The sequence below is a fragment of the Rhincodon typus genome, chromosome 13 (genome assembly GCF_021869965.1).
Source record: "Rhincodon typus isolate 14 chromosome 13, sRhiTyp1.1, whole genome shotgun sequence".
Classification (NCBI taxonomy): domain Eukaryota; kingdom Metazoa; phylum Chordata; class Chondrichthyes; order Orectolobiformes; family Rhincodontidae; genus Rhincodon; species Rhincodon typus.
The window spans coordinates 37,763,203-37,773,426 of NC_063344.1; the positions used below are offsets into that span (position 1 = coordinate 37,763,203).

The window sequence follows — 10,224 nt, forward strand, 5'->3', positions numbered from 1 at the left end:
TACCACATTGGCAGATGTGCAGGTGAACATTTGCTTGATGTGGAAAGTCTTTTTGGGGCCTGGGATGGGGGCGAGGGGGAGGTATGGGGGCAGGTGTAGCACTTCCGGCGGCGCAACTCCGCCCACCGCCGACGCAACTCCGCCCACCGCCGACGCAACTCCGCCCACAGCCGACAACGACGCAACTCCGCCCACAGCCTACACAACTCCGCCCACAGCCGACGCCGATGCAACTCCGCCCACAGCCTCCACAGCCAGCAGCTCCAGAGGAGACAGCAGCACCTAGCCCTGCCGAGTCTTCACCATGCCCCCAGACCTCCCCCTTACTGAGGCCGAACGGTCAGACCTCAGTAAAGGGCTCACCTTTGTCCCCCTCCACCCACAGATCAACGAATACCGCTCACGCTTGGACAAAGAGCAGTTTTTCCGCCGCCTCCGCCTCCACGCTTACTTCTTTAACTGTGAACCTAACCCTCCCTCTACTGACCCCTTCTCCCGCTTCCAACACACCCCCTCCTCCTGGACACCACCCCAAGGCCTCCTACCCTCCCTCGACCTCTTCATCTGCAACTGCCGTCGAGACATCAATCGTCTCAACCTCTCCACCCCTCTCACCCACTCCAACCTCTCCCCTGCAGAACGTGCAGCCCTCCGCTCCCTCCGCTCCAATCCCAACCTCACCATAAAACCCGCGGACAAGGGAGGCGCAGTTGTAGTATGGCGCACTGACCTCTACATCGCCGAGGCCAGACGCCAACTCTCCGACACCTCCTCCTACTGCCCCCTTGATCATGACCCCACCCCTGAGCACCAAACCATCATCTCGCAAACCATCCACAACCTCATCACCTCAGGTGACCTCCCACCCACGGCCTCCAACCTCATTGTTCCCCAACCTCGCACTGCCCGCTTCTATCTCCTTCCCAAAATCCACAAACCTGAATGCCCTGGTCGACCCATTGTCTCCGCCTGCTCCTGCCCCACCGAACTGATCTCCAACTATCTAGACTCCATTTTCTCCCCCTTGGTCCAGGAACTCCCTACCTATGTCCGTGACACCACCCACGCCCTCCACCTCCTCCAGAACTTCCAATTCCCCGGTCCCCAACACCTCATCTTTACCATGGACGTCCAGTCCCTCTACACCTGCATTCCCCATGCAGATGGCCTTAAGGCCCTCCGCTTCTTCCTGTCCCGCAGGCCCGACCAGTCCCCCTCCACTGATACCCTCATCCGCTTAGCCGAACTCGTCCTCACACTCAACAACTTCTCTTTCAATTCCTCCCACTTCCTACAGACAAAGGGGGTAGCCATGGGTACCCGCATGGGCCCAAGCTACGCCTGCCTCTTTGTAGGTTACGTGGAACAATCCCTCTTCCGTACCTACACCGGCCCTAAACCCCACCTCTTCCTCCGTTACATTGATGACTGTATCGGCGCCGCCTCGTGCTCCCACGAGGAGCTCGAACAGTTCATACACTTCACTAACACCTTCCACCCCAACCTTAAGTTTACCTGGACCATCTTTAACACCTCTCTCCCCTTCCTGGACCTTTCTGTCTCCATATCGGGCAACCACCTAGAAACCGATATTCATTTCAAGCCCACCAACTCCCACAGCTACCTAGAATACTCCTCCTCCCACCCACCTTCCTGCAAAAATGCTATCCCCTATTCCCAATTCCTTCGCCTCTGCTGCATCTGCTCCCAGGATGAGGCATTCCACTCCCGTACACCTCAGTTGTCCTCGTTTTTCAAGGACCGTAACATCCCCCCCCTCGGTGGTCGAGAACGCCCTCAACCGTGTCTCCCACATCTCCCGCACCTCATCCCTCACACCCCGTCCACGCAATAAGAACCAAAAAAGAATCCCCCTCGTCCTCACGTACCACCCCACCAACCTCCAGATCCAATGCATCATCCTCCGACACTTCCGCCATCTGCAATCCAACCCCACCACCAAAGACATCTTTCCCTCCCCACCCTTATCTGCTTTCCGGAGGGACAACTCTCTCCGTGACTCCCTTGTCCGCTCCACACTCCCCTCCAGCTCCACCACACCCGGCACTTTTCCCTGCAACTGCAGGAAGTGCTACACCTGCCCCCATACCTCCTCCCTCACCCCCATCCCAGGCCCCAAGAAGACTTTCCACATCAAGCAGATGTTCACCTGCACATCTGCCAATGTGGTACACTGCATCCGCTGTACCCGGTGGGGCTTCCTCTACATGGGGGAAACCAAGCGGAGGCTCGGGGACCGCTTTGCAGAACACCTATGCTCGGTTCGCAACAAACAACTGCACCTCCCAGTCGCGAACCATTTCAACTCCCCCTCCCATTCTTCAGACGACATGTCCATCCTGAGCCTCCTGCAGTGCCACAACGATGCCACCCGAAGGTTGCAGGAACAGCAACTCATATTCCGCTTGAGAACCCTGCAGCCCAATGGTATCAATGTGGATTTCACAAGTTTCAAAATCTCCCCTCCCCCTACCGCATCCCAAAACCAGTCCAGCTCGTCCCTGCCTCCCTAACCTGTTCTTCCTCCCACCTATCCCCTCCTCCCACCTCAAGCCGCACCTCCATCTCCTACCGACCAACCTCATCCCGCCCCCTTGACCTGTCCGTCCTCCCTGGACTGACCTATCCCCTTCCTAACTCCCTACGTACACTCACCTTTACTGGCTCCATCCCCCCCTCTTCGACCTGTTTATTTCCTCTCCACCTATCCTCTCCTCTATCCCTCTTCTATCCGCCTCCCACTCTCTCCCTATTTATTTCAGAACGCCCTTCCCCTCCCCCTTTTCTGATGAAGGGTCTAGGCCCGAAACGTCAGCCTCTCTGCTCCTATGATGCTGCTTGGCCTGCTGTGTTCATCCAGCCCTGCACCTTGTTGTCTCGGATTCTCCAGCATCTGCAGTTCCTACTATCTCTGGTCTGTAGTTCCTAGTTTTATCTCTACCTCATTTTTGCAAAGCAGAGTTGCATTTGTCAACATCTAATCCATTAGTACCATTCCAGTACCCAAGGAATTTTGGAAAATCCTAACTGGCGCATTATCTTTCCAGCTGGTTCTTTTAAAATTTTTGGATGCAGGTCATTTAACTCTTATCACATTTCTTCCGAAATCCCATTAGAAGCAATTCAGTAGTAGTTGTTCGAAGTGCTCCTAGATTATGATCTTTGCCTGCTATCCTTCCACCAACCATTCTGAAATATCTGACACTCTTCAAAGTCACCTCTTAACAATAACAGAGGCACTACACTTGGTGTCCTCGCACCATGTTACATGAACGTTCTTTCCAAACTGAAAGTAACAAAAGGTACTGATAAAAGAAGACTGGATCTGAGAAATTATGAAATCAGTTTAATGGGGAGGGTTCTTTAGCTTTAATACAGTCTGTGTTTGGCAGAATGGGGAAAGGCTGCAAGTTGGAAGACTTTGGGTGGCCTCAGGTATGAGAGAGAAGAGAGACCATGTCAAAATGGAGCAAGCAGGTCAGGTAATACACTGCAGTAAAAAACTTCAAAACAAACTTTCACAACACCCAACAATATTTCTGATCCTGAGTAACACTAAAGCAAAGCAATGCCAAAGGGTTCAACGTGGACTCCCTGTATCTTGTATTAAATGTATATTTCAAAATAAACACAGTTGTTTTACACATCAAGAACCGAAGTGTCAGAGATACAAAATGTTCATTTAAATGATGTCATTGATCAAAGGTTAATGAAAAATCATTTAAATAAACATATCTGTACAAGTGTATTAACAGATGTCGAATTTATCAGAAAGCAAAAGGAATAGAAATAGTACCAGTTTCAATCAATTTACTCAATGGCTAACCCATCTGAAGAAGGCAATAGAAAATAATTGCAGCTTCTCTTTCAAAAAAAAATTATTGTTTTTGTTTAAACAGCAAACCATGAGCTCTTGCTGCAATAGTGAGCAGAAAGTTGCTTGAACAAATTTCTCGCTAGTTAACTAAAGGTGATTCAGCACTTGTATCAGCTGTCAACTATATCCAATGACTCCATTGATAAATAACGTAAAATTCAAGAATACCACTTAGAAATTTTTCTTTAAAAAAACATCTTTGAGATTTTCTCTCCGAAATCTCCTAGAGGTCCTCCCTCTCTAATAACTTTGAACTGGTGCTTCATGGGCACATGTGTGCTTACAATTACTCCAAACCAAATTCCAAACTTATCCACATTGAAAGATATCTGCCATCTTAAATGATCCAACTGCAAACATATCTGCCTTAGAATTTATTTGATCCAAGATCTTGGCTTTCACATACTTTTCAAGTCATCAGCCAAATTGGCAGATTGTTTCCCCCAATGTCTTCACTGAGAAAATTATCAACAATGATGAAAACAAATAACCCAAACACAAATCGTTAATGATGGAACTCCAATGGTGATCAATCCCATCCACCTTACCCACATCTCCTGCACAGAGCTGCAGCAATAATAACTGTCCTTTCCATGTAAACACAGTAAATTCATTATTTAGTCAAAGATCAGCCTTTCAATTACAGACAACAAAGTTATACATAGCAGCTTTTTTTCAATTTTATCACTAACTGCTCCAAAGTCAGAATACATAAACCCATCATCTATCAACTTCAGAATCTCTTATAAAAAAATGCAAGCAAGTTGGCAGGACTGGACCACCCTTCCTAAAATCTATGGTTGGATTCCTCGCCTTCTAGTTTCTAGATGATTATATAATGCACCTAAAGAAATGAAAAAGTGCAGAAGTACTCCATTCAGCTGTTCTGTCATTCAATAAGATCATGGCTGATCAATTTGTTTTTCAAATTTCACATTCCCATCTATCCCCAGTAAGGTTCGATTCTTATTAGGCTTGGGAGTCAATCTACCTCTGCCTCAAAAATATTTCAGTACCCTGTCTCCACCAGCTTTTGAGGAAGTGAGTTCTAAAGTCACGTAAAACTCTGATGGAGTTAAATTTCTCTTCATCTCTGCCCTAAAAAGGTGACCCCTAATTTTATAATAATGCTCCCTATTTCTGGGCGGAACCCCAAGATGAAATATCCTTTTCATGTTGTACTAGTCAAGGCCATTCAGGATCTTATACACGTTATTATGGGCCTTAAACCAAATGTCAAAAGCTGACTGTTTTAAAACACGCATTGGTGAAAATTTTCTCCATTAAAATGGAGCCTGTATTGAATTTACCAATATATGAATTACGTTAGAGAAAACTTAATTTACTTGGTAATTGAAAAATTAAGATGATCTTTTACAAAAGGAAAACAAAAATTTGCTCCTTATATCGTTGAATCATTTAGCTTAAAGTAGCAAAATTTTAAAATGGATCAGTTAATACAACATATTATTATTACATAAAAGTAAACAATTTAACCTATTTTAAGGAACGAGATTTTTGTTCTGTGAAGTTTGAATTACCAAAGGAAATAGAACAAGCTATTCGCAACATACAATGCAAGCGCAATCACATTGGTCATCACTACTCCTATACATCACAGACTTTGCAAAATTATTTTCACATAAGCAAGATTTTTATTAATCAAAGTAGTTTAAAGATACTTATGAAAAATAGCTGTCAACAGTGACTTTTAAATTACACTAAGTGCTAAAAATAAACTTTCTGGGCTATTACTGTTACCTCCTTTATGGTACGTTTCAGATGCATGTAGACACATTGCCCTGTTTTGCGATAATGTCTTTCCACATGTTCCCTTCCAAACCCGAGGAAAGTACTCATACACACATAAAGGCCACCTTCAGATTCCTGTAATTTAAACAAAAGAGGAATTTGATTTAATCTTAGAGAAAACCAGGAATAAATGAGAAATGTAAAATTTCAAGCAGTAGGGCAAATAACTTCAGTATTGTACACACACTAACCTTCAAGTTATAATTTAACTGAAAAACCACTTTGCACAGCTGACATAAAAATTGCATCAAACCACATTTTTTCACTTTGCCTCCAGGTTGAAAAACATCTTCCATAAGTATCATTAACACCTTTTTCATCATAGCATTTGAACCAATCTCATTCAGTGAAAATGGCAAGGTTGAGTTAACGTACTGCATATTTCTAAAACACTACTTGAGAAATCCTGGCCTCAAGATGTCAGTTCCAGTCAGTTTAATTCACTCCACATGACATCACAAAACATCTCAAGACACAAAGGCTGTGGGCCTTGACAATATCCCAAAAGTTATAATGAAAAATTATGTTCAAGAACTAGGCAAGCTGCTCCAACTGACACTGGCTAAAACTAATATTGTGGACAATTGCCCGAGTATGTTATGTTAACCAAAAGTAAGACAAATCTAATGCAGCCAATTACTATCCCATTAATCTGCTCTCAATCATCAGTTAAGTGACGGAAGATGTCATCGACAGTCCTTCAAGTAGCACTTAAATAATAATAAGCTGCTCTAGATGCTTAGTTCAGATTCCACCAGCAGTATTCAGCTCCTAGTCTCACTGTAGCTTTGGTTCAAATATGGACAAAAGAGCTGAACAAAAAAGGTGAGGTGAGAATAACTACCTTCGACACCAAGTTCATCCCAACAAAATTGACTTGAATGGAATTCAGGAGGAAAACTCTCCATTAGCTGAAGACATACCTAGAACAATAGAAATCAGTTGTAGTTGTGGGAAGCCAAGCACTTCAGTCTCAGGTGATCACTGCATGAGTTCCTTAGGGTAGCGTTTTGGGCTCAACCACCTTCAGTTGCTTCATTAATAACCTTTCCCACGTCTGATCTTATGATGGCAGGATGTTCACTGATAGCTGCAAAATGCTCAACACCATTTGGAACATTTCAGATGCTGAAGCAATCTACTTCTATTTGCAGCAAGAATTGGACAACATTCAAGTTTGGGCTGTCTCCTCCGTCAGGCAGAAGATACAGCAGCTTGAACACACGCACCAGCAGGTTCAAGAACAGCTTCTTCCCTGCTGTTATTAGACTGATGAACGGATTCTCTAACAAGATCAGCATTATTTGAAGTGAATGTCGATCTTGTTTAGTGCACGTTCTGCGTGGTGTAACCTGCATGCCTCACTCTGTCCAAGCTTTTTTTTCACCCTATGATCTATATGTCCTTGCTTACTATGGTCTGCCTGTACTGCTCATAAACAAAGCTTTTCACTGTGCTTTGGTACACATGAAAATAAATCTAATCAGTCGATAATTCAATCAATAAGTGCAAGTGACATTCACTCCACACAAGGGTCAGGCAACGACTGACTGTGTGCAATACGAGAATCTAATCAACTCCCTCTGATATTAAATGGCATTATAAGCACTACCACCCGCTAGAACACCCTGGGAGTTACCAGTGAACTGAAACTGACCGAATCATATCATTATTGTAGCTACAAGAGCAAGTAAGAATTAGGAATTCAGTTACAAGGAACCCATCTCCTGTCTTTCCCAAAGTCAGTCAACTACATACAAGACACGTCAGGAGTGTGATAGAATATTTTTCACTTGCCTGAATAAATATAACTCCAACAACATACAAGGAGCATGATACCAAACAGGTCAAAGCAGCCCTCTTGACCAGTACTCCATCTGACAACTTAAACATTCACTCCCTCCACCACCAATGCAGGTAAAGATGCTATAATCCTACTGGACCACATGGACCTCATTACAGAGAGACAACTGATGTCAATGGTAGTTATGCTTACCTCACCTTTTTGAGTATTCATCTCTTTTGTCCATGTTTGAAACCAGGCTATCATGAGGATTGAATACAAAGTGGTTTCCTACTAGCGTCACAGAAACAAAGAAAATATCAGCACCAGTAGGTCATTCAGCCCTTCATCTTACATCCAGCACCTGAGAAGAAGACCATTCCTCCACTTAAATATTGGAAAGACCAAAGCTGTTATCTTTGATTCCCCCTACAATACCCACACTCAGCCAATTTTCCCTCTAAGATGCACAATCCCTGCAAGGGCCAATGCATATCTATCTGTGAGCTGCCACCATTCTCAGCATTGACTTCCAGTTTTAAAAATCACTACCACACACAAACCTCAGAGCCCTGCACAGAAAAGAATTAGAGGGAACTTAGCCTCCAGCTACTAATTCCATGTCTTTCACTGACAACTGACTGTAATGAACAACAACCCTTGTGAGGGAATCCAGACCTTGAGGGCACAGTTTCTGAATAAAGGGTTGTCCATTAAGATAAGGAGGAATTGCCCCTCATAGACCATTGTGAAACTTTCTAATTCTCTATCGCTAAGAGTTTTGGAGGCTAAGTTGAAAAATTCAAGACTAATAAAAGACAGATTCTTGAACTACAGGAAAATCAAGAGTTATGGGAAATAAGTAGGAAAGTAGAGAGAATGACAAGACTAGATCCATTGAATGGCAGAGCAGGTACAAGGAGCCATGTGGTCCACTCCTGCCCCCACTTCCTATGTGCTAACATTTAGACTGTTCACAACCTAGGTGTCAGATTCCAACCGTACATCTGCTCTATCACAAAGACTGCTACTTCCACCTCCAAAACCATCAGCTTACAATGCCCCACCTCAACTCATTTACTTCTGAAATATTCGTCCATGCCTTTGCTTCACCATTCCAACATCAGAGTAATTGCCCCAAAAGGTGGCCCTCAAAATGGTCTTCTGAGCATGTGCAAATATGTCACAATGTTCTGTGTGTAATAATGTCACCATTTGCATATGCACAGAATAGGAAACACAGGCCCACAACTGCGCTTGCTTTTGTGCATCTGCCTAATGAACTAAAGTGGAGCTGAGGTCAGGGACTGCACGCTGCCAGTTGTGTAATGTCATCCTTCATCTGTGGATTGATGTGCAACTGGAGAAGCATGTCACCTTTAAGTTAAAGCTCAAATAGTATGTTTATAGTTTTGGTCTCCCTATCTGAAGATGGATATCTGTCTCTGGAGAAAGTGCAACACAAGTTTATCAGGCTGATTGCTGGGATGGCAAATATGCAGACATACTGGATCGGTTAGAACTCTATACTCTTGGGTTAAGAAAAATGATGGTGGAGGGGCTGTTGAATTTCATTGAAAACTATAAAATTCTAACATGACTATACAGCATAAATGCAAGAAGGATGTCCCCAATGACTAGGGGAGTCCAAAACCAGAAGTCACAGACTAAGGACACGGGGTAAGTCATTTAGGACCGAGATGAGAAATTTCTTCACCCAGAGAGTGGTGACCATGTGGAATTCACTGACACAGAAAGGTGATGAGGCCAAAACATTGAATGTTTTCAAGAAGGAGTTAAATATATTTCTTAGGGCAAGAGGGATAAAGAGTATGGGGCAAACATTGGAACTGGGTACTGAGTTGGATGATCAGTGATGATCGTGTTGAATGGCGAAGCAGTCTCGGAGGGCTGAATGGCTTATTCCTGCTCGTATTTTCTATGTTTCTATGACACAAGTGGAAAACCAGTTTGTATTACCTCTTCAAACTACTCCAGCAAGTTCAATTAAAAAGAAAAGCCAAGCTAGCACATTGTTTCAGGTACTTTCTGAAAATGGCAGACAAATAACTGTTCAGAAGGAATGGAAGCCTTGATCAGGCAAGATCTATGTGACGTTTTGTTACTGCCATGTGTATGTAATCAGTGTGATTATGTTTGCAGTGCCATCTTTGTGACAGGCAACTGCAGGCACTCCATCACTGTGCAGAGTCATTGCTTTGCAATGCTCTGTTCCTTGTGCCATTCATAATAAATGTGGCATTCCAAGATACTCCTGCCCAGCCCTAAATGTTCTACCCCACGATAACTTGCTGTTGTACAAAACTCTTCTTCCTGTGTCCTCTCACCCATCAGCCCTCTGCTTGATAACCCACATTAGTTCCTCAAGGAATCTCTCAGTTTTACAATGCTCACTCTCGTTTTCATTTTTCACTCTGGCCTCACTTCTCTCTATCTGTGTAATCTCCCATATCCAACTGTTCTGTATTGGCTATTTTGGAGGGAAACAACTAGATCTAGCTTGCTGCCTTGTAAAGTGAACGCGTTTTCACTAAGTGAACACTTAAAAGCTCTTAGATAACAAGGTGTAGAGCTGGATGAACACAGCAGGCCAAGCAGCATCAGAGGAGCAGGAAGGCTGACGTTTTGGGCCTAGACCCTTCTTCAGAAGGGTCTGAAGATCCATCTAGGCCTGAAATGTCAGCCTTCCTGCTCCTCTGATGCTGCTTGG

At 44.2% G+C, this 10,224-nt stretch overlaps 1 protein-coding gene across 1 annotated transcript in view; it reads right to left on the reverse strand.

The window, feature by feature from the left end:
* Window positions 1-10,224, reverse strand: part of usp13 (ubiquitin specific peptidase 13) — a 141,865-nt gene that overhangs the window by 76,825 nt on the left and 54,816 nt on the right. The window contains exon 2 of the mRNA XM_048604301.1: window positions 5,660-5,785. Within this exon, the coding sequence (XP_048460258.1) occupies window positions 5,660-5,785 (126 nt within the window). The remainder of the gene's footprint in view (window positions 1-5,659; window positions 5,786-10,224) is intronic.